The 24,618-nt window shown below is 43.2% G+C and overlaps 1 protein-coding gene across 1 annotated transcript in view; it reads left to right on the top strand.

The window, feature by feature from the left end:
* The window catches only part of CPNE4 (copine 4), a 206,018-nt gene extending 181,773 nt beyond the window's left edge, over nucleotides 1–24,245 (top strand). The window contains exons 12-16 of the mRNA XM_034062179.1: nucleotides 4,744–4,798; nucleotides 12,432–12,483; nucleotides 16,986–17,119; nucleotides 19,411–19,647; nucleotides 23,634–24,245. Of these exons, the coding sequence (XP_033918070.1) occupies nucleotides 4,744–4,798; nucleotides 12,432–12,483; nucleotides 16,986–17,119; nucleotides 19,411–19,647; nucleotides 23,634–23,765 (610 nt within the window). The 3' untranslated portion in view covers nucleotides 23,766–24,245. The remainder of the gene's footprint in view (nucleotides 1–4,743; nucleotides 4,799–12,431; nucleotides 12,484–16,985; nucleotides 17,120–19,410; nucleotides 19,648–23,633) is intronic.
* Nucleotides 24,246–24,618: the final 373 nt, after the last annotated feature.

Raw genomic sequence — 24,618 nt, 5'->3', positions numbered from 1 at the left:
CTATCTCCAGCATCATCTCTGCCAGCAGCTCCAAGGGACTCTTTAATGTCTGGACTAATTAATTTCACCCAGTGACAGAGTTTTATCTGAATTCTCCTCCTTCTTGCTAGGAATAGCAAGTCCTTCTCAGAGTAAAGCTGAACTCCAGGTTTCAGTGATACTACATGTCAGAGGGCACCAGTGTCTTTATTAGAAACATATTTCTTGCCTTCCACTTACATCAGGCTTCCTAGTGAAACAGAAAAAGGTATCAATGTACTAAAGCACAAAGCCTTATTACCGCCTCTATCCATCTCTTTTCCTGTCTGTGCAGTACAGCTCTCTCCTCCACCCCTATTAATGTACTGATTCGTCATTGCACTTCCTCTGTTCCCACTAGTTAGCTTGAAGGATGGGTGACTAAAACTGAGCAATGTTCCAGACGGATAATGTGAGATACTTCCAGAATTTATTTTCTCCTATACATTACATTATAGCTGAGGTTACTGGGGGTCTTCAGCTGGTTGCATTTCTGTGCAGAAGTCCTGACACTTCCTTTCTGTGTGTGTTAATTTACATTTACCAATATGAACACTGAACCTGAACACCCTCCCTGATCTTATCTTTAGGGTATAACCTAGATCTGTCTGCTCAGTCTTTGGTATCTTTCAGTAATACGTGCCTGTTTGACTGGAATAAGCACCAGAAGCCATATGCATCCACACTTGCATGAGTACCTGTGGCCCTTACACAACCAGGTATGAAAGTCAAAGACTGATGCTTTTGCTTTCTTGATCTTCACATCGGGTTCTTCAGCTTTATGAAGATTAGGCCAAGTTTTCATTTTCAGGGGAACCTATGTAAAACAAAGAACAACATAAAACGTAACCTGGACATGAGTAAAGATGCTGCTAAGTCACAGTTCTCTTTCCCTTACTTGACGTTGTGAATTCCAGGTTTTACAGAACCAGCTTGGTTTTCCACGTCTGTGTCTCTCTCCTGTCTCTTTAGCAATCTGCCTCCAGCAGGACGGTGCCTGTGCCAAGGACTGCCTAGCTTTACACAAGACAAGTCAGAGATCCTGATGTGGCCTGAGGCCAAGGACGTGACACTGCCCATGTCCTTGTATCTCAGTTTGCTTCCTCCCAGCACAAACTGGTGCTGCCCAAAGTGCCATTTGGGAGCAGTCTTAAGCATGGCTATCCCCAGCACTGTCACTGGGAAGTCTCTGGAGACTGCTGGTTGGCAGGACCAAGCACTATACCAGTGCTAACAGGTATAGCTGGGAGAGTGCTAACAGACCATGCCTATAGTCATGTCCCAGGGCTGCACCCAGGTTCCTAGGCCTATTTCCTGGTATAAATGTGCCTTGAGCAAACAACACAAAGGAAAACTGGTTCTCACTTATCTCCTTTTGAGTGAGTTTCAGTTCCTAAGGAGGAAAAGTCATTACAGCAGATCCCTTTCCCCCTGAAATGTCAGGTTAGGAAACAGGGCCAGAGGCTCTGGTGCATGCAATTTATCCTTGAGGCAGGAGGAAACCTTCTTTTCCTTTTCTGACTCTAGTTTCAGTCCCTGGATGGCCTAACCCTTGACATAGCTTCCAGAAGCTGGGAAGCTGCTCTGCTTTCTGCTGCAAGCTGCTGTGATAGCCCTGGGTCTGGTAGAACAGCTCTGTCATGCCTCTGTACCATAAGGGATTGTCCTGGAAGCCAGAGAGTTCTTGGCTGCCCTTCTGGGTCACAGCTTTTCCCCTGCTGTGCCTCAGTAGTACAGGATAAGCAGAATGAGGGAAGTGGGCCCAGCTGCTGGGATTTTTCTCATATGACAAAGTGAGGGAGGAATGGGAAGACTCGTGAGGGTTACTCCATAAAATAAACTGCATACTTCCTGAGGAGTGAGACCTTTGTATCAGCTAAAACTCTTGCTCTGTGTGATGGGCAGAGCATTGCTTGCTTTAAAATTCTGTTTTATTCTGAAAGTTGTCAGACACAAGTGTCAAGGTGTGGTGAGGGAATAACATACTTACTGGTTTCATGTGTGGGATGTCATGAGGGGTACCTCAGAGCAGCTTCCAGTGTCTGAAGGGGGCTACAAGGATGCTGGAGAGGGACTCTTCATCAGGGACTGCAGTGATAGGACAAGGGCTGATGGGTTCAAAGTGAAACAGGGGAAGTTCAGGTTAGATCTAAGGCAGAAGCTCTTCCCTGTGAGGGTGCTGAGGCGCTGGCACAGGGTGCCCAGAGAAGTAGTGAATGCCCCATCCCTGGCAGTGTTCAAGGCCAGGTTGGACACAGGGGCTTGGAGCAACCTGGTCTGGTGTGAGGTGTCCTGCCCATGGCAGGGGATTGGAACTGGACAATATTAAGGTCCTTTCCAACCCAAACCATTCTATGATTCTGTGATAATCAGAAGGTTCCCTTCTTACCTTAAAGTTTTCATGGGAGCACATGGAAGTTAAGTTCTTGATCCCAGCAGCTACACACCAGAGTACCCAAATTCTGGAAAATAAGGAGCTTCCTAAGGAGAGTGTGCAGCTCCTGAGCGAGGCAAGAGAAAGTACTAAGCACAGGAGCAGACTCCAGGATACCCCTGCTCTCCCTTTAAAAAGAAGCCACATGGAATCCCATCTTGAGGGTGTACAGGATCAGTCTTCACCCTTTCACATGGCAATGGTAGCAGTAACTAGCACATGCTCAAGGAGGTATAGGGGATTCAGCTATAAAGGCAGGTATCCTGATTGTGGTAGTAAGGTTCTCCAGGTGCTGAATAACAGTGGAGGCTGTGCTGCCTCAGTTGCTGCAGAGCACAAGATGGAGCTGCAGGTAGGAGAGTGCTACACTTGTTTACATCCAAGAAACATTGCAGTACAAATGCAAGCACTGTATGGGTTTAGGCATCTCCCAGGTTAGGGAGTTGCTGCCAGCATCGGGTTTTTGGGTTGCTTTATTGAATTCAGATACTTACATTCTACCTAAGTAAATTTCTTCTTTAGTCTTTGTTTGCTCTTGACCAAAATCAATTAGCTTGCGGCACCACAGGGTTTGATTTTCTAATCCAACCATGCTTAATTATTGATGTAAAACAAGATTTGTTTCTCCACTCACATTCTTTTCTAATGGCTTCTTCTTTCTTGCCCTTTAACGGTGCTCCTGGATTCTCTGCATCTATTTATAAGGGCTTTCCCACTTCCAGGAGCCTTGAATCCAAGAGAAGTCCATCAGCAGGTCATTAGCATCAAATGTCAGCAGCTACTTCATTTCTGACATGCAAATTACCATGCAAATGATGTTAGTCTTCCTTTTGGAAAGGAAGAAACTCACTGTCACACAGTGCAACATGTGGTACACAGAACTGTGCTCCCAACATCTACGCAGCAGCTCATTTTGTAGCAGGACAACAGCTGTGAGAGCTAAACCCTCAGATGTCAGTCATCACTGTTTCCCAAGGAGCTGGTGCATATCTCTGTATCTCATGGACACTCTAATGTGGGTATGGGGGGACCTGCTTATTTCTGCTGTCTTTTAAACCCTTCCATTTTTCTTTACCTTCTATCAGAAATACCATGGTGCCCTTCACACCAGACAGAATAACCCAGCAGCTGTAGCGGGTGCTATTATCTTTGTTGAGTATGTCTGGGAAGTGAATTACTCGATTGATACTTGGAGTGGCAATGGCTTGAACTACACAGAGAACACTGAAGCTGTTGTCCTCTCTTGGAAAGTGCCAATAATGGTAATAGGAACTCAGCTTCTCCAAGGGCCCTGAACCCTTTGTAAGCAGAACAGGATAAACCTTTGAGGGGTTTGATTCATCGGAACACTGGAGTACAGTTCAGTGGCTTCAGGATGTGTTTAGAGTTAAGCATATGTTTGGGGGAATTGTTAACCTCAAGTGTGTGATCAAGGGCTTTGCTGACTCAGGGACGAGACATTCCTTACAGCTTGTTGTTTTCCACTTTGCCATCTGGGAAGAGGCAGCTTGACAGCACGTGGGCTGTGTGAGACATTAGTGCCTTTCTGAAGGGGTTTTAACAGTCTCGACGTTTTCAGGTTCTCTGAATCAGGGAATCTTTGTCTCTACAGACCTAACGTGGGTTGAACAACTTTGCTGTAGTGTTTGAAAGCCAACTGACTCTGCCACAGCATTGGTTAGGTTATCAGCTGCCCTGTGCCTAATGAAACCAATCTCATGTTTTAGTGGAACTACTATAGATACAGGCGGCAAGCTTTACATATCGTGCAGGTTTTGGGTGTGAATTGTCTCTTTCAGCTATGTTCGGAAGTCTCTTTCACACCTGGACAACTGTAAGAGCCCAAGTTTGCCAACACTTGTAATTACAGAGTCATGTCTCCTCTACACCCATTTTCTGAGCTGGGGAGCACATCCATATTTATAGGAAGTAAATGTGGTTACAGGCATTAAGATAACTCCTTCTCTTGCTGCAGCCAGAAGAGTGCATAACACAGACCTGTTATTGTGGGTGAAGTGCAAGAAATCTTGATCCCTCAGGATTCACCAAATGATTTTAACTTCCCCAGAATAAGAGGATTTCACCTGAAAAATCTCCTATTTCACTGCCCCATCTGGTCAGCACACACCTCCTCCTCTAGTCTGATGCCTTTCCAGTCTGCCATGTAACCATTTCTGTACTGTTGTGCTGCTTTACATTTTGGATGAATACTTAACAGAGGAAAAGGTGCTGCTTGTAACAAAATGCATTTCTCTGTGGGAACTCTTGGCTTTTGGTTTTTTCTTTTGCAGTGACAAAATGTTCCCAGCCTTTGGATTTGGAGCAAGGATACCTCCGGAATACAAAGTAGGTGCATTTATGATATTTCCTTATTTCCTTGGTTTATGAGACACGAAATAAGTGAGAAATGGTTCAGTGCAGGACAGGGGTTAGGGGGAATAGCTCCTTACTGAAATGAGAAATCAAGGCTAGACTTGTGTTACATCCAAACTACGTCATGGGCTTGGCAGAGCTTTGTTAATGGATGCTAGCCTGGTAAGAGATCTTGCCAAGCATATTTTGAAGACTCCTGAGCCCTGTTTTGGCAGAATCCAATTTTGGAATATGTGGTTGAGTGAGTGGCCTAGAGTCCATGCTTTGTGCTGGAGATGGGGACAAATAATTAGCTTGGTGTCTATCCTGGGTGCATCCAGCTGGAACTGGATTAAGAATTAAGTCATCTGTGCTATTGTTTAGTCCCTCCCTGTGATGCTATACACAGTCCATAGGAGTATCTGTCTTCTTCAACTGTATTGACATTTGCATGTTCCTGCTTGGCTTGGCTGCACTTCTGAATTGAAAGATACACCCTCTAAGAAAGTGAAGCCTCATTGTGATGCTTTAATGCATCAAAACCAATAAACCTGCAAATCCTTTAGTAATTCAGTCTACACAGGTATCATAAAGTTAATTTAAAGCCAGCAGTGGCTGGTGTTTCATGTGGAACACAGCCAAGATGAATAGGAAACATGGAAGAAACTGATACAATTAAAAGGAACAAAGACAACTTACTTCAGTGTCTGCTGTTGAGCTTCCAGCCCTCATGAGACAATCTAACCTGCCCATAGCACACTGGCCTCTGCATACCAGCAGCTGCTCTTTCATTTCTTCCAGTAACAACAAATTGCAGGGGTTATAGAACTGACTCCCACTGCCAAGGGTTTCTAAGTAACCAGGAGAGCCTCCACACAACTTACGCAACATAGCTCCCTTAAAGGTCTAAATGAAAGCTGACCAGTGTATGCGTAGCAGGAACACAGTGAGGGAAGGCCAGAGGAAAGCAGCCTGATAAAAGCCGTAGGCAAAGTGGATTCAGGTCTAATTTATGTCATGTTTGGTCACAAGCGTTAGAAAAATGAGGCCTGTAACTCACTATCCATCAGGAATCAGTACTAACATTGCTATTTAGGATCAGCCGAAAGTCACTGCTTTCAGGCTGGCCATAAGCTCTGCATTTTCTTGCCAAGGTTTCCTTGGCATACTACACCACACAGGAGAAAGGTGTCCATCTGCAGTGTTGTCAAACCAGCGCCTTGGGTTTATACTGTCTTAAGCTCCTACTAATAGGCTGGATAGGTGCTGGAGGATAGTATCTACCTGTCTGTTTAATGAGATTCTAGTCTCATCACATCTTTACATGCTAAAAGAAAAACAACGTTTGCTATGCCAGCTATTATTCCCTGTGGAAAAATACACACCATTACACATTAGCACTTAAGCACAGTATCAGTATCCACGTCTGCAGGCTCTTTATGAATCTCTTGGGGTTGATCCCCCTGTAAATCATGTTTTTGTACATGCTTGCTACAGAATTCCCATTTCAAGAGCACACCACTATGTTACACTGACTTTATTTTCCTTCAGCTCAGCTCCAAATGAAACACTTCAGCTGTTAGCAGAAAAGCAGCAGTTTCTTAGTGGCATAAGGAATCTGTGGGAGTGAAGGAAGCAAGAAATGCCATATATAATGCTCGTCGTCAGTCTAGAGATCTTTTGTCTAATGCTCAGCAATACAATCTTCTTCCCCCAAGCCCTGACAAATACATCACCCTGCTCCTTGATCTAAGTAAACCTCTGAGAGCAATATTCCCCTCTTGAGTTTCTATGACATGAAGCTTGCAGAACATGCTGGTTATTCCACAGGAGTGTCTCCAACCCATCACTTCTTTCCTGCATTGAGAAGTATCTGTGAAGTCTGCTGTAAAATGAAGAGGTGGCAGATGATATGGACTCAGACACTGCTGCAGAAGTTCACAGTGAAGAGGAGGAAAGAAAGCTGAACTAAACACTTATTTGTTAGCAGGCAGGACTCGGGGGAACTGAAAAACCACACAGCAGCACAAAACTTCCTGCTAACATGAAAAGAAAGCTTGAATTGTGACAGCCCCTTGGCAGGTGTATTGGCAGTAACGCAGTCTTCTTCCTAAAGAACTGCAGGTTGACACCTGAGGAGGTACAAAACAACTTGCAGCTTGTTTTAAGACAGTCTTGGTTATTTCTGCATCTTTAATGAAAGCTTCTTTCAGTGCTTATGCTGGGAAGAGGTGCTGGGTTGGACCTCACTGCAGTTACACAAACAGGGCAGCATCTTTATGATGCTGTACTGTCTGGTTTGCTGGACAGGTAAGGGACTTGAAAATGGTGTGGTCTTTCCTGCACTGATTCCTGCACTTTTCCTGCACTGATTCCTACACTGATTTCTGCACTTTCCAGGAGCTTGAGGGCAAAAAAGTATATGCAAACCAGACGGATGTGTAACAGACCAAGGCAAAAAGAACAGAATTTGTCACCTTATCCAATCAACTTGAATTTAGATATAAAAACTGGACAGCGTGCTCAGAAATCAAGTGGAAAGGAAAATGAATGGCCAAGCTTTGCCAAGCAGAAATGTCTACAATGTGGTCTTAGCCAAAGATGCAAGCTGTCCGCTTCCAAACTGTTTGATTAATGAGTATTCTGAAAATAATAGATTTTGAGCAATGGTTCTTTAGATGTTAGTGTCTAAGCTCTTGCAAAATATGCAGGCATTCCGTATTTCATTTTCGGACTGGCAGCAGCTTAATAGTGTTCAATTTATTCCTAGGTAAGTGCTCAACATTGCGTATCTCAGCATTTACACTTGTATGCATCTGTTGTTCATGGAGTTTTGACAATTCTGACTTAAATTAGTAAGAAAGTGTTCCTAAACATGCCTGAGTTTGTCAGAATTTGTCAAGGAGTCCCAGGACCATCACCATTGAGGTTTCTGGAAAGCTGGAGCTATTTGGGACAGGGTGGTTAGCTTAAGGGGGCCTACAAGGGTGCTGGAGAGGGACTCTTCATTAGGGACTGTAGTGACATGATAAAGGGGAACGGATTTAAACTGAAACAGGGGAAGTTCAGGTTAGGTCTAAGGCAGAAGTTCTTCCCTGTGAGGGTGCTGAGGCGGTGGCAGAGGTTGCTCAGAGAAGCTGTGGCTGCCCCATCCCTGGCAGTGTTCAAGGCCAGGTTGGACACTGGGGCTTGGAGCAACCTGGTCTGGTGTGAGGTGTCCCTGTCCATGGCAGGGGTTGGAACTGGGTGATGTTAAGGTCCTTTCCAACCCAATCCATTCTGTGATTCTGTAATTCTATGATTGAACAATCTAGAAGAAAGGATCACTGATTTTCAGAATTCAGGCATCCATAGTCAGCATTTGCAAAGTGAATGAAAAACTTGGTTTCAAAGCAGCTTTTTAGTTGAAAAAATGGAAGTTCATGTAGAGTAAAAGGGGTGTAGCAAAAATGTGAAGGCCAGAATAGAATAATACGATCTTAAGTGCCTTTCCAACCCTAACCATTCTATTAGTGTATGACTCTATAACAAGTTTTGATGCAACTTAAATAAGATGCCCTTTCATAGTCCAAAAGCTTTCCATCTCAAAAATTCTCATGTTGTAGGAAATCCTCTTTTCCCTTCAGCCTTAACTAAAAACCTCTTTAGCAAGGGCCATGCTATTTCATTCCATTCCAATACAAGGCAAGGAAGTTACCTGCTACATTAAATCAAGGTGACTTTTCTACTAACCTGATCATAAACACATGTAAGTGTGGTTCTGATTCTTGCAAAGGTCTCACAGGTACCATCACATTGACAAACAGCTGCCTTTCTGTATGCTGGTGCTTGCAACTGTGCATGTACAAGCAATGGAGGCATTGTACAGTGGCAAAAAGGAACTGTTGTAATCTGCCTTAGCACAAGTCTTTTAGGCTGTTTGCTTAGTTGATGTATCCTCAGGAACACTGCTGTCCTCTGCATCATGATGTATTGTAGAGCTACTTATTTTGCTTGTTAAAAACCTGGAAGAAATTACCTGAGAAATAGTATGGTTTTGGGGCAGGAAGTTCCAGCACAGCTGTGATTTAATAATCCCACATCCATAATAGGATCTGCTAAATAATTTATCTGGAGTCCCGCAGAGGGAAAAGATTGATACACAGCCAAATGCAAGTAAATGTCCTTATAGGGTTTGAGTGGTGTTCTGTGCAGCAACCCAGGTAATGCCAGGCTGATCACTTATAATCACCTCTGCAGCCCTGAATTTCTCTTTCCTTTCCTCTTATGGATTGATTTTACAGACTGATGTTAAGAGTAGGAGGGCTGAGCAGAGTGTCACCTATATATCCAAAACTTAATCCAGGGTCCATGCCACAATCAGTTTTGTGAGGACACTTCTTAATGTGAAGCTGACATCCACCACAGACCACGGTCTGCAGCTCTTTACTAAGTAAAGCAGTCATTCTGTGTTGGCATGACTTGACATATTCCTGATTTCCTGACTGCTAGACTGATCCATCATACAAGCCACCCTAGTAGATTATATAGAAACATGCTTGCTGCTGAACAGCCAAGTGTCTTGTTTCCCCTGAGGATTTCCCAGCTTTCAGCATCTCAGATGTTCATACTTTTGCCTCCTTTCCCCATTAGTTTATCAGTTCTAAGAGTGCACGAGGGCTGTGTCATGGTGGCTTGTCTTGGGTGATGATTTCCTGTTTGGGAACCATCACAGAGCTGCTCAAAGAGCTTCTCTCCCTCACATCACACTTAAATCTTGTTTAAGTCATGATAGAGTGTTCAGAGAGCATAGGAAACAAGCCAATACTTCTGCACATTCATTGTGTTTCCTGCCCTGGCTTCAGGATGCATTTTAACACTGTTCTTGGTGCATCAGGAAGATGATGTATGAAGGCTACTTGCTTTGGGTGGATAGCAGCTATTGCTCAGGCAGTATTAGTTTCTGGATCTTTGTGCACACTTACCAGGCTTGGGTTTTCCTTATTGGCCTGAACTGTCAGCTACATTTTCCATAGATACTGGCCTGGGTGCCATAGCTCAGAACCAGATAAGTTGTTTGCATAGTGCTATCCTGAAGGAAGTATGGCATCAAAAGCATCAAGCCCCTGCTTGCACGTGAGATTAAAATACTGCATTCATAGCTCTGGGAAAGAACTGTGATGCTCCTTTAGCTGTAATGTCAATTGCATTTGGAATAAAGACATAAAATCACTGAAGAGGCATGGAAGAATCAGTGATAAACATGCATTGCCATTCTTCTTGCTCTGGGATACAGCTAATATGAAATACAGAAAGTCTAAAGGAAGAAGAGAGGCTATTGAACAACAACAAAATCATAGTGAGTGAGAACTCACATAATTGCTCTTGACAGCTGCAATTACCTTTGGCCTGCAGCTGGTTATGAGCCTGGCAGATACCAGCTGGGCAGAGTGTACCAGGAAACACACAGAGCAGCCAGACTGAAAGGCTCTGGAGCACCTCTGAAGCGTATCTGAGAGCCCTGCTCTTCTGTGCTGCTCAGCAAGGAACACAGGAGGTGACTTCCTGCATTTTCTTTCATTGCCAAGTAGGGTAGCCTGAACAGGCCACATCAAACCCTCTGTAAGAGGCAGCTGATGCCATACCAGTTTCCTGGCTGGGCTGAAGGGGTTGCAGACTCTTCAGTGAGTTTTTACTTCACTTTCCCATTGTGACAGAAGTCCTGATTCATTTAACTTCTTAATAAGTAACGCTTTGCCGTTGCGAGCAAAGCCAGCATATGATGAGGAAGTTCAATGTCTGTGTGAGAAACTCTCTTTGGCAGTAGTTAGCCAACTTAGACTCATAGTCACAGAATGGTTTAGATTGGAAAGGACCTTAAGATCATCCAGTTCCAACCTCCTGACATGAGCAGGGATACCTTCCACTAAACCAGTACTCTGTCCAACCTGGCCTTGAACACTGCCAGGGATGGGGCAGCCACAGCTTCTCTGGGCACCCTTTGCCAGCGCCTCAGCACCCTCACAGGGAAGAACTTCTGCCTTAGATCTAACCTGAACTTCCCCTGTTTCACTTTGAACCCATCACCTCTTGTCCTATCACTGCAGTCCCTGGTGAAGAGTCTGTCTCCAGCATCCTTGTAGCCTACTTCAGGAATGGAAGATGCTCTGAGTTCTCCACACAGCTTCTCTTCTCCAGGCTGAACAGCCTCATTTACTATTTACCATTTACCATATACCACTTGGCTTTTACAGAAGCATCTATGCAATCATGTATTTGATCTATGGTTCCATCAGTCATAGACCATTTCCCAATACTGTGCTCCCAAGTCATCTAAACTCACAAACAAACCAGCATCACCCAACAGATAAATCTCTTTCTGCAAATAATCCAGGTTCCATTGTACAGGGAGTAAACAGGTTGCTTTCTGTATGACTAGGACTGTTGGCACTTTTGCAGGTCCTACAGACGTCTATGAAGTCTCAAATGTGTGTCATTGGAGTTAGCTATATAAATGCCTTCATGAATCTGGGATTAAATACCTGAGTTCAACTTTACATTTTACAATTTGGCTGCTTAAATATATATATATATATATATATATGTGTGTGTGTATATGTGTACACTTTGTGAATTGGAAGACAACAGTTGGGCCTCATTCAGGACAATTTAAGGGAAAACAGGAAAATGAAGACTAAAAAGAATCAAGCCTTCTCAGTGATCAAATGGGGCAAAAAGGGATCTGGACAGAAATGCAGGCAAGAACAACCCTTAAAACCAGAAAAGAGTATTTGCAGAAAGTTTCAGTCCCAACAGATTTGTGCTGTGGATGCAGATCTCTAAGTGACAGAGAGGGGGAGCCCCAAACCTTTTTCCATTGCCTTCTAGTAATTGTTCATCCAGAAGCTGTGTATTATTTCCCAGACCACTAAAGACACCATACATTGCTTTAGTCGAAAAGCAGCAACTTCTTTGTATTCAGTCATTCCTCTTCAGAAATAGCTCTGTAGTATTCTATTACAGCCAGATGTAGAGAGACAGAGACTGGAGTATTCGTTTCCTCCCAACCTAATGTCATTTCCTGACCAGCTAAGACCCCTTATATCTCTTACATTGTTATTTCACAGTGGGTCCAGGTGACTTCCATGATCTCTTTGGAGAATAACTTATTTTCCCGGTACTCCCATGGCCTTCAAATGAGGAACTGTTCACACAAGTGAGTTCAGGATCCAAAAGGGGCCTGAGCTTCCACTGTCACTGCTCTCTCACAGCCTGCTCTCTGCTCCAATCCAAGCTGCTAAGCAAGGGAGAGGTGGCATTTAAATCTCAGCAATAGATCTGCCTTCTGTGCCTGGCATTGGTAGCCCAATCCTGACACCGTATTTATGTGATTCCTCATGTACTTGGCTGGCTTTAATTTGTGCTATTTTTTTCCTTGGGTTTATTGCTATTGACAAATTTGATTCCAGTTTCATTACTGTATTTCTGTGGGGAGTTCCAGCAGGGACTCTATTTCACATTTAATGGCTGGAAGCTCTCAAGGTCTCTGGTTTAACACAGAAATAATGTAAAGGGTGTTTAACTGCAAGTCCTCTTGGAATAATTCTCCTGACTACAGCCTTTTTCTCTTCTTTGCATTTCTCTGCAGGTCTCTCATGATTTTGCAATCAATTTCAATGAAGACAACCCCGAATGTGCAGGTAACACTCACATGAGGCCAGACTGCTGTATCTTTGTGGTGTGATAAATGTGCTTGCCTTTCTTCTTGCATCCCCTGAGTGTTTTTTAAAGACAGCAGCCTGGATTTTCAAAACCTTATGGACTCCAAGCCATTTGGCTTGGCTTTAGAAACCTTAGAAAGTGCCATACCTGAATTTCCTGACAAATAGGTCCCTCTGAAAGTACATCATGTTGGACATTCAGCTCTTGGGCTTCCCCAAATCACTAGCAGAGCACTAAAGTAAAGCAGTGTCTTTTAGATTCATCCCAGATCTTCAGCTACATCAACAGCAGAGGTTGTACAACTAAGAAGTTGCAAAAGCAGACTCTTCCAGATCAATAGCAGCAGCAGCCTGGTGCAAATCAGCCCAGTGATGTCCAGCACCAAAGGTCAGGGTAGCAGCTAAGGACTGCTGCTGTAGAAGGAAGCACACTTCCATGACAGTAGATGGAGCAGAAGGTTGTTCTAACACAGTGTGATTATGTTCTGTCCATAATCAGTCAGTAATCCTCGGTAGTCAGAGGCCAGATTCATGTAGCAGATGTTGCTAGATGTCTTGTATTTGTAAGCATCAGTGACTGATGCTGTCTTTCTAGAATCCTGCCACAAATCACAGCCTTTGTAAAAGACAGTAACAGAACAATAATCTCTAAACAGCCCAACAAATAAATCCAGGCTATCACTTAGCTGAGAGTCTTGGTCAGATGATCACTGCTGTCTAAAACCCACAGGTTGTTATTCTCCCTTATTCTTCTGCTTCCATCCAGACACTGAAATAGGTGCTTCAGAATGCTCTTCCTATTTGCTATCTATTTTCTAGCTGCTTCTTTCACCTTTCTCAGACTTGTTAGTGACTTTTTTTCAGGCATGGTCAGTGGAATATGTTCAGGATGACAATTAAGATGCCAGGAAATGGAGTGAGGAAAGAAGACAGGACAAGCAATTCAAGGGAAAGAGACATTAAAAGAACTTATCCTAATGCTAGACCTCTGTTTTCGGTTCAGTGGGCATTTCTGTTTTGTTGTTGCACTTGGACTGTTGGATTGCCCCAGCCACTGCAGGTCACACACTTGAAATGTAATTTGGCGTAAGTCCTACAGCTGCTGGATGTGTTCACATGGTTTTTTACATTGTTTATAAGGAGTTAAAAGAAGCAGAGATTACATTTATGCATCTGCAAGTGCTTGTATAGCTTGTGAGCCAGCCTGAAGTTGAGGTGTTAGTCACACTGAAGACACGGGGATGAGGTGGGGAAGCAAAACAGACCTCACCATTTTATCTGGACCATCACACTTTTAAATGTGTTAGCTTGCATGCTTCTGAACACAGAAGGCCTGATCTGTTTAAAACATCTCAGTTAACAATGGTCAGCATTAGGTGCTCTGTAATGTTCAAATACAGCTTTGTTTCTTAGTCTAAATGCAAAACATTTAAGCTGCGTACTTCAGAGAAAAGCCCTAGTATTCCATACAAAGAACACTTCTTTTATCCTCCCTTTGCTGTGTCTCTTTTGAGTCCAAGGCTAATTCTTTTATCACACTGACATTGTTGCATAATGGTTTGTATTGATTGAAAAGGCTTTCACATCTCTGTAGCAGGTCAGAGGTTGGACAGACAAACCCTCTGCAAGTAAACAACTTTCTGTGCAGACCATCCTGTGTATGCAGAATAAAATGTAAGGATGGAAATGAGGGGAGGTGAGGAAGGAGCTGCTCTATGAGTCTTGCCTTGGCTTATGTCACTTAGTATTTAAACTTTACTGGGTTCTTTGCATAAGACTTAGTTGTGTGATAAGTTAACTCATCACCTACAAGTTGAGTTGTAGGGCTAAGAAGGCATAAAAAGATGGTTGTAGTGCAAAAGGCCAGGGAAGAAATATTGCAGTAGTTCACATGCATGTGTGAGATATAAAAAGCACTTCTTTGTCCTGCATGATACCTTTTAAAATAATACACATCTGGATGGAAGCAAGGAAAGGATACGTGCCAGAAAACGTTTCCTTATCTTCTGTAGCTTGCTCATCACATGCCTGTTATGGATGCTTGATCAGTTCCTATCACCAACCATTCTGTGATGTTTTCTAGATGCTCTCCCTTTATTAGGTGACATGGAGCAGTAACACGAGCGTGTCATGTGGAGAGAGAATGCAAGAGTGAGATGGAGATAAGGTGCTTAGTGACCAAACTATTTTTCCTTGTAATATTTAGCATACTTGCCAGAAAACAAAGAAAAATTGCTGCAGAGCAGTTCCTTAAACCAGGAAACAGGGGTTGGATAGAAAGTGTGTGTCTAATTTGCTTTTGAGGAATGAAATCCCCTTCTCTGTGGGAGTAGTGAGCTTTCACTGGCACAAGGTAGTGTGAAGCATCCCTCTACATTGAGTAAGAACTGTTTATAGAATCATAGGATCCTTTAGACTGGAAAAGATCTCTAAAACCAACAGTCTAAACCATCTCAGGTGCCAAGTCCAGCACTAAACCGTGTCCCTGAGTGCCACATCTGCAAGTGTTTTCAATACCCCCAGGGATGGTGACTCAACCACTGCCCTGGGCAGCCTGTTCCACTGCTTGACAAACGTTTCAGCGAAGAAATTGTTCCTAATCTCCAGTCTAAACCTCCCCTGGAACAGCTTGAGGCTGTTTCCTCTTGTTCTGTCACTTATTACTTTGATGAAGATGACTGGAATTCCCAGAATACGGATATCCTCACCTTTCCTCCCCTGGCACGATTTCCATTCTTGGAAATCATAGTATTTGTACCCTTATATTTATAGTAGATTATATTAATATTCTTTATTGTCTGCAAAAGAAAGTGACAACCTCTAATCAGAAGGAATGCTTCTACACATGCATACATTTTACATGCATCTTACACTCACCTATATATGCATACACTGTATTTCATCAGAGCTGTACGAAGTGGATTCCAATTAAAAACGCAGAGTTGAAGGAATCCAGAGAAAAGTAACCTACAACTTAAGCCACTCATGTATCCTGTTGGATTTGGATATAGGACAGTAGATACCTCTAAAAGATACTAATCTGAAACAATTGTTTCTGGAACATGTTTGTTTCTAAAATGAAAGCAACTTTCTGACATGTACCAGAGTAAATCTGTGTGGAATGCAGGGAGTAAGTTTCATCTTACACCATTTCAATGCATAAGGAGAAGAACTACAGTGCGTCTTGTCATCATCTTGGGGAAGATTTATGAGGCCCTCATGCAAGATCAGTAGGTATACGTGCTGAAATGCACAGCAGGTTTAAAATTAGGAGTTAACAGAAGGTCTGTTTTGCAATATATAATTTAGTCACTGGAATTACCTAGGGAAGTTCTGTAACATTACTTTACATTTTAGCCAATGATAGCTGTTAATTGGAGCATGTTCCTTTGTCTGTGAGCACTGCAATGGGAAACTGTGTTTGTAGTTACCGACAAAGACAGAAGACTGTATTCTCCACTTTCTTTTAGGAGGTTCAGGTTTATTGTTGCAAAGCCATTACAGTTCCCTGTGGTTTGTTAGTAACCAGTCTGTACCCATATATCCTCTAAACTTGGTTGCATACCATTTCATGAGTGAGCTAAGCAAACTCAACCTACCTTAGCCTCTTAGAGATGATTTTCATTCTTCTGCATCCTTCATAAAGCTCTTCAGTCTATGACTTTCTTTCCAAGTTTAGCCCTTTAATCCTTTAGGTTTGGTGTAAGCTGAGAGTTCTAAATGCAGAGGCAGAACTGCTTCACTTCAAGAAATCCTTCTTCTCAGTGACTGAAAACACCAAATTCCATTCGGTGCTCTGTCAAGTGTGTCAGCAGAAGTGTGTTCTCCCTGCTCTGACTATATATCCTGGAATGAAAAAGCCCCAAATAGCTAGTTCTTCCATCAAAACTTCTCGACTAAAGCTCATTTTTCTGCTGACTGCAAAGCATCCTGCTGTTTCTTCCAAGATTTTACAGCTTTTGGTCATAATCAAATTCTGCCTGTGAGCAACGATGCAGATTCACCCTGTGCTCTTTTCTTAGCAAAGGGGAGTCAGGAAAAGCTGTCTGAATCCCTTCACACCTCTAGGTTGTAAGTACAAAGGGCAGATTTGTTGGTAACTACCACAATAAGCAGAGTTTAACTGGAGAGGAGGAGGGAGAAGTGTTGAAGCGTTCCTAATTTGTGCTACCCTTTTAGCCTGAATCTCTTGATCACTTCCACCTTGAACTGAGGAGGATGGAGGCTAGGGTACTGCAAGCTGACACCTGAAAAGAAGACATCAAAAGGAGAAGCATGGTACAATGAATTCTATATTACAAACTAGCTTCAAGGCAGCTAGGGACAGCTTCTTGAAAATCACTTAAGTTGTTAGTCCTTCCTAAGCATGTGATGTTTGAATCTATTCATTAAGAGACCACCTTTTATTCACATTTTAAACAAGCATGGTCCTGCTGATGCACTCCACATTCATTTGCCTTTTGTGTTGCTTTTCATGCCAGGAATACAGGGCGTGGTGGAGGCATATCAGAGCTGCCTTCCCAAGCTGCAGCTGTACGGACCCACTAACATCGCTCCCATCATCCAGAAGGTGGCAAAATCAGCATCAGAGGAGACCAACACCAAGGAGGCCTCGGTAAGGGCATAATGCTGTGTTCACCTTTCTTCTTGTATTATGAAGGATCTCTTGCAGGACATCCAAACAGGGCCCTTTCATGGATGTGAATTGTGCCTTCACAATTCTCACTAATGGCTTTCGCAGCTCGAGCCTGTGTCAGCTGGAGCAGTGTATCTTGCCTTTATGGCTTCAATAGTCACAACTTCAGACTCTTCTCCACTGTTCTGTTTCCTGCTTTTAAAGCTGTAACACACCTAGTTCTTCACTGTGGAAGTATAAATCCCACTGCTAAGATAACAAAACATCAGGGACCAAGCCCTAAAAGTGTTGGTTGTGCAAAGAGAGGAGTTCAGATGATTCTGTAAACAGACTACCCAATTCCAGGTCTCTCTCAGAGGCTGGACTAAAACCCTTACTAGGGGATTTTTCCAACCATTCCTTTGAAAACTGTATGCAGTTTTCAAACTTGCTGTTACTGATGTGGAGTATTATGTGCCTTTTGGAAAGCAGGAGACAAGTCTGTTAGCCTGCATCTGATACAACACCCATGACAGATTTCTTGGCTATAAAAGATTGAAGCATAGATCATGTTTTAAACATATGTCTTTGAAAGGCATTAGGCTTCTTTTTCTCCTGCCTTCCAGACAGAATAGGAGAATGGGAGAATGAGAGAACTGGAAAGAATAGGTGAGTGAGTAGGTCTGAAATGTTTACAAGAGCAGTGCTGTGGGAGTAAAGGATGTAAGAAAGAACTTGCCTACTGCTTTATGGAAAATGCCTACGTATAGGATCACAAAGCTGCACATTGGCATGCATCTCATACCAGGACTAGGGCTTTCCCTAAGCTTTCTTCATGTGCTGACTCTTTTTTTAAGTCCTATTCAGGCAGCACAGAATCACAGAATCCCAAGGGTTGGAAGGGACCTCGAAAGATCATCTAGTCCAACCCCCCTGCAAGAGCAGGGTAACCTAGAGTACATCACACAGGAACTTGTACAGGTGGGCCTTGATTATCTCCAACGTAGGAGACTCCACAACCCCCCTGGGCAACCTGTTCCAGTGCCAAATACTTCTGTTCGTGACTCTGGGCTTGTGATTGTCATTCCAGTGCTGTTTGCAGGTTCTTGAGAGTGTTTAGAGTCCCAGTCCTAAAATGAGGAATTGCTGTGTTTTCATTTCCATGCCCACCTAATGCTGAGGTGGCTCACTGTTCCCAGGGCTGCCTCTGAACTAGTCTGTCATACTGAACAAGTTGTTCCATGTTTCTAAACTTAAGCTTCCCCTCTTTCTGATCGAAAACCAAATTAATTTATAGCAATCACCTTCCAGATAAAGTGTTCTCCCTGTACATTTTGTTTTATTCATGGCAGGAGGTGAACAGAACACTTGGAGTTGTGTGTATAGCTGTGTGTATAATAAATGTTCATTATGTTAAGTGCGTTGGTATTGCTCATGCAGAGTGACCACATTCTGAGAGCTGTTCATTTTTCCTATTAATGCACATTTGTTCAGTGACTGCAGCTGCCTGACAGTTCAGAAAGAACCCATGCAAGAGTCACTCTTCCCCATTACCAAGTGAAGTGCCAGTCAGTGGGCTTTGGAGTTTTGGCAAAGAAATTACAAGCTCACAGAATTGCTTGCTCTCCTTTAGAGAATGAGAAAACCTCTCTTCAGGGCTCTGCATTAAGTGATGGAAGATGGGTATATTCCTCCCAGCATATGCCCTTTGCTCTCCCCATACCTGGGATTGTGTGGTGCTTCTCCATAGTGTGGGTCAGCCTCCAGTTTGCAGATAGATGCACCCATCCCACTTGCCTGTTTGCAGAGCTTGTCTGCAGAGTGCTGTCACAATGTCCCTGCTAGCTCTGCTACATGCTTATAATGCTTCAATACTCCTTCCTCCCAGCCTCCCACTGGTTCCCAAGGGGAAAACGAATGCAATCAGAAACTGACAGTGTGATAGTGCAGCAGATGGAAAATAGGGCTAGTGAGGATGTCTGGATTATTCCAGACTTCCCAGCCAAAGTCCTGACTCTCCCAAGTCTAGCAGCTAGAAACTCCCTTTTCTACACTGGGAAGCCTTGGAGCTCCTGGAAATGATTTGAACTAGAAGTAACCTTCAGAAGAGGACAGATTAGTATGAGGAGGTTTGGATTGGAAGCAGACGTAACCTTTGAGTCACTATAAAGGCTCTTCCCTATCTAAGAAAGCTCATGAGTGGCTCACCAGTGACACTGTTATACTGGCAGAGGGCAAGCAGCTTTGGAGGTTGAACTAACACTACTTTCTCACTTCTTCCCAAACAACAGCAATATTTCATCTTGCTGATTCTAACTGACGGCGTCATCACAGACATGGCTGACACCAGAGAGGCCATTGTCCATGCCTCTCACCTTCCCATGTCAGTCATCATCGTCGGCGTGGGGAACGCTGATTTTAGTGACATGCAGATGCTGGATGGTGATGATGGCATCCTGAGGTCTCCCAAGGGCGAGCCTGTGCTTCGAGACATTGTCCAGTTTGTGCCATTTCGGAACTTCAAACATGTAAGTTGACTTTTCCATCCACTCCACAGAAGGGTGAATGTATATAATATAGAGTGAATGGTGCCTGGGGCATGAAGTGTTATAAGTCTGTGGCATCATTTTGGCAGAAATGGAGAGGAATACAGAATCAAATGTGCTCCACTTGTAAGATGTGTGTTGGAGGGAAGAGATGGGGCAGAATCCATGTGCTTGTGGTACCAGTCATTGCTTCCACTTTCTCCCTTGTTTTAGTTTCATTTCTCTCCTTGAATTATTTTTCCTGGAGTCTTTTTCATTCTCTTTGCATCTGTTCTATTAGGACTCCTGTATTCTGCTCTCCCTCCCTTCGTTTCCACAGGCAGCTGAAATGGCTGTGAACTTGTACTCATGGTGCTCCCTAGGAGGCTGTTTCCTTGTTGAAACATAGGTCCCCAAGTTCTCAGAGGCAGGTCTGTCCTCCCACAGGGTTAGGGCTAGGGTTTTTCAGGGCTGTTTTCCTCCCTATGGAGGCATGGAGTGACCACTGTGCTCCTCAGCAATGCTTATCACAACCTTTTCCCTCTGTTCTTCAGTCTTTCTCTCCCTTCCATGCATTTTTATGGTGACAGTGCCACTCAGTCTCCTGTCTGCTGGAAGAAAGCATGAGCACTGACCTGCTCAGAACTTGTGATTCTCCTTCATCAGATAATCACAAGTACATAGTGCTGCACTGTAGTGTATTGCTGAGGTGTCAAGAGGTGAGTTATTTATGGGCTAGTGCTGGACCTACTTTCAATGAGCTGAAAACACCTTTTCTCCCCCTTTCTCTCAGTAGCAGAGATAATATAGATACAGCAATAGCTAATGTATTTGCTGTAGCAGAAAAGTCAATATCTGCTGCAAGTTGATATTTAGTCTGTTTATTGAGATCTTTCAGCATCTCAGCAAATATCAGTGTAACGGATGAGTGTCCATAACAGTACCCACTTCTGGCTGAAATTTATTGCTATATCCCAGGTAATCTCTCTGAACAAAGCGACATCCACAGCTACCTTGCTTCCTTATCCTCAGCACAAAGACCATGCCTTTTGCATCAGCCAGTGAAAGAATTTTTCATGGCAGAAACGAATGTGATGTTTTGATTGAGATTTATTTTTCCTCACAAAGAAGGCAGATTTAACCCATTATGAGATTTTTGTCTTATCAGTTCTGATTAAACCCAAGAATTACCATAAATCAGCTTATTACATTCAATAGCTGTAAGTAAAGGATGTATTGGGTTAAAAATCGCATCCTTTTTGTCAGTGTGCATTGTGTTTAGTTCTTTCTGGGAAGGATCTTTCTAGACTGGTTGTATAAGGTTTCTAGGTTTTCCTGATAAATCAAGTATTCTGTATGCCTAAATCCATCCTGCTGCTCCTGCTGACGGAAGAGGGGAGAAAAGGTTATTTGTGAGCAATTATTTTTTGTTTTCCCTGGAACAGAAAACAAAATTCATTGGAGGCAACCCAAACAACATTGTTTTTCAGTACTTCCATTCTCAGGACAGCCTGGGACTTAAAATCTCATCTGTACCCAAGCAGATCAAAAATAACCTATCCAAAAGCTGCCCCTGTGAGAATATTGAAAGCAGGGAGAAGGAAGCTGTAAAAATAACCTACAGAGTGAATCCCCTCTATTTTAGCAGTTTGACTTCAGAAAAGGTTTTCATCCTGCACAGCACTCATACAGGCAGTTAACACGTTTCAGTTAGTTACAATTATTCACATACCTAAAGCCCCATACCCACTTCAGTGTTGTACTGGCTCAAGACCCAGTGCAAACAGAAAACTTTATTATAGGTGCTTAATCTGCTACATGATGTAGTGTATGAAGAGTTTGAACCCATCACCCCTTGTCCTATCGCTACAGTCCCTGATGAAGAGTCCCTCTCCAGCATCCTTGTAGCCCCTTCAGACACTGGAAGCTGCTCTGAGGTCTCCACGCAGCTTCTCTTCTCCAGGCTGAACAGCCCCAATGTTCTCAGCCTGTCTCCATACAGGAGGTGCTCCAGCCCCTGAGCATCCTCGTGGCCTCCTCTGGACTTGCTCCAACAGCTCCATGTCCTTCTCATGCTGAGGACACCAGAGCTGCACACAGGGCTGCAAGTGGGGTCTTATGAGAGCAGAGGGGCAGGATCACCTCCCTTAAGCTGCTGCTCACGCTGCCTTTGATGCAGCCCAACACACGGGGCATACACAGCTTTGGCTCACTACAAAGGAGATTAAAAAAGCCCCAGTAATTCTCAATAGCAACATAGAAATGAGCTATTTCAGTGAAAACAGGTTTAGGCAAGAATGGAGCAACTGTGGAAAACCATGAATTTCACTTTAAGGAATTAAAATAAATGTGTTCTGGTACTGTGTAACACCTGAGAATAGTCACTGTGCTATCACACAAAGTATGGGCTCTGCTTTGCCAGTTTGTTCATGCAGAAATGCTCCAGCCTTTTTTTGCCTGCACAAATACTTGTGTATGAACGTCACAGCAGGGAGGTAGCAGTTCATTTTAGTCATTACTCAGAACACCAAAATAGTTTTGTTTCTGGTTTTAGTAGCATTATCTATGTATTTGTAGTATTGTCACATTCGATACTGGAATTTATAATAGCCCAGGGGCTTTCTGGATTAGCCTGCCTATGAATAATTTACTAGTTACATCCTAATTTTAAGACTGGAAAGATGAGGATCTCACCCAATGAAACAGAATAGTGCAATAAACAGTCAATACAACTACTTTGTGAGGTGGTAGTTTTGAAATCTAGCTGAAAGTGAGAAGTATTCACTAATGTGGGAAAAAAGTACTTGGATGTATGGAAGAAATGTGACCCAACCACGAGTTGAGTTCCTATGCATCACCTGAGCTGCAGTGTGTGATCCATGTGTGCTCTAGCTGGAGATAACATTGGTTTATACCTCTCAAACTGATGTTTAAGCATTAGCATTTTTGCTGCATTTTTGGGGTGGGCTCACAGGGAACACAGTCAGACAGTTTGGCTCCAGGGGGCTTGGAATCAGCTCTACCCATATACTTAGAAACAAGCAAATCCCAAACATGGAGCAAGAGAGCGGAGAACAGGAGTCCAGTTTTGTCACTGCTGAATTCAGGAGCTGAGGAAAATCCCTGCAGTACATGCAGGTAACAGTTGCCTATAAAGCATCCACAGGCCCTGCTGCTTAAAATGAAGCTTTGTCAAGGGGTGAGGCAGCCACTGTGTGTTACCATGATTTCTCATTGCCTCCTCCCTGCCTGGGCAAATGCCAGTGGCCATTTCTACTTTTCATCTCTACATCTCTATCCATCTCTGCATGTCAAGGTCATCCGTTCTTAAATCTGGTTGACACCTACCATTTATGCATTGGAGGAAGATCTTTAAAGCCTTCACAAAGCCTAGGATTGAAGCTTTCTCATGACCATGGTTTAATTTCAATGAAAACAAAATAGTTTTTATTGAATTCAGAACATCCCTGGCCATTAAAACACTTATCCAGAAGAGCAGAATGGTGATGAAGGTCTCCCTTCTGCAGTGACACACATTGATTATTCACCCCGAAGCTCTGCAGCATTACTGCCCCCATGGCAGGGGGGTTGGAACTGGATGATCTTAAGGTCTTTTCCAACTCCTACTACTCTATACTATGATTATTCACCAAGTACTGATGAATGAAGTCTTTGGAGCCCTTTGAGTGCAATGTGGTTCTCTCCCAGACTGCAGAGAAGTTCAGTTACCCTGAACTTAAAATAGTCCAGGTGGAGCTGGAAAACATGCAGAGCACTTTGGGCTTTAGTGGACTTGCAGGCAGCTGCAGCTCCATGCCCAAACTGATCCACAGAATGAGTTTACAGCAGTAGTGCCACTCACTTTGAGTCTGTTTTGCCTTCTATTTATGTACCATACTTCCTCCCTTGATCTCATGGTACCAATGCCTCTAAAGCCACTTCCAGCAGAGAGGCAGGTTAACACTTGTGTTTTCTACCATTTCCTGCAGGCATCCCCAGCTGCTCTAGCAAAAAGCGTTTTGGCTGAAGTTCCAAACCAAGTCGTGGACTATTACAATGGCAAAGGGATAAAACCCAAATGTATGTCAGAGTACGAGTCTTCCAGGACACTAGCTCCATGAACCTGCCTGCACTCTTTTACAAAATGAACAACAGAAAAACGCTACTGTCTACAACTACTGTACTTAAAAATGAAACAAAAACAAACAAAAATAGCACGTTTTGGTGATTTTTAACTAAAATAACCTCTTTTTTTCCTTTGCATGTGTAGCCTAAAGGCTTAAATCTGTGAAGCAGCTGTATTGTTGAAAACTTTTTATGAGGAAACCAATCCAGACAAAACGAGTGAACTCTTTACATTACAGCATGTCGCCTTGAAATAAAAGTTATCCGTATCTGGTTTTTATACAGGTTTGTTGAAATTTTGCTAAATTTCTTATCTTTACACTGTAAAGCATTTTGAAATATTTATTGAGAGTCGAGAGCCAAAATGTCTTTGGTTTAATCTGCTGTGAGCCGAGAGGTTTTTCCAAATGGCAGATGCATGAACTGTATTTTGCATGTTTTCAAATAAAAACAACACAGTTTTGCAGTTGTCTTTATTCCTCTCTCTGCCACAAGGCTGCCTGCTTCCAACTGATGTATTCCTAGAGAAGGGTAATAAAGTGTTTCAAGGATAACTAGCCTGAAGCATGGGCATTTCTAATGTTGTAACATGTGCACCCGAACGTGCTCACTCGGTCTGTGGCCTGGATAGCAATTCACACATCCATCAGGGGTTCAGACCATAGCTGTAAAGAGATCTGGCTTCGAGGGCATGATCCATCAGGATTACATGTCTTAAAATGCGCCTATTTAATCCAAACGATCTGGCTGCCTTTTGAGTGGGTTGTATTTTGGCTCCCCAAATGTATAAAACATAATGGTTATGAATTCTTATTTTGTTTCATTTCTAGTTTTTCATCTCACACATAA

Source organism: Melopsittacus undulatus, chromosome 1 (genome assembly GCF_012275295.1).
Source record: "Melopsittacus undulatus isolate bMelUnd1 chromosome 1, bMelUnd1.mat.Z, whole genome shotgun sequence".
Classification (NCBI taxonomy): Eukaryota; Metazoa; Chordata; class Aves; order Psittaciformes; family Psittaculidae; genus Melopsittacus; species Melopsittacus undulatus.
The sequence above is the reverse complement of the archived record's forward strand: the minus strand, read 5'-3'. Positions and strand labels throughout refer to the sequence as shown.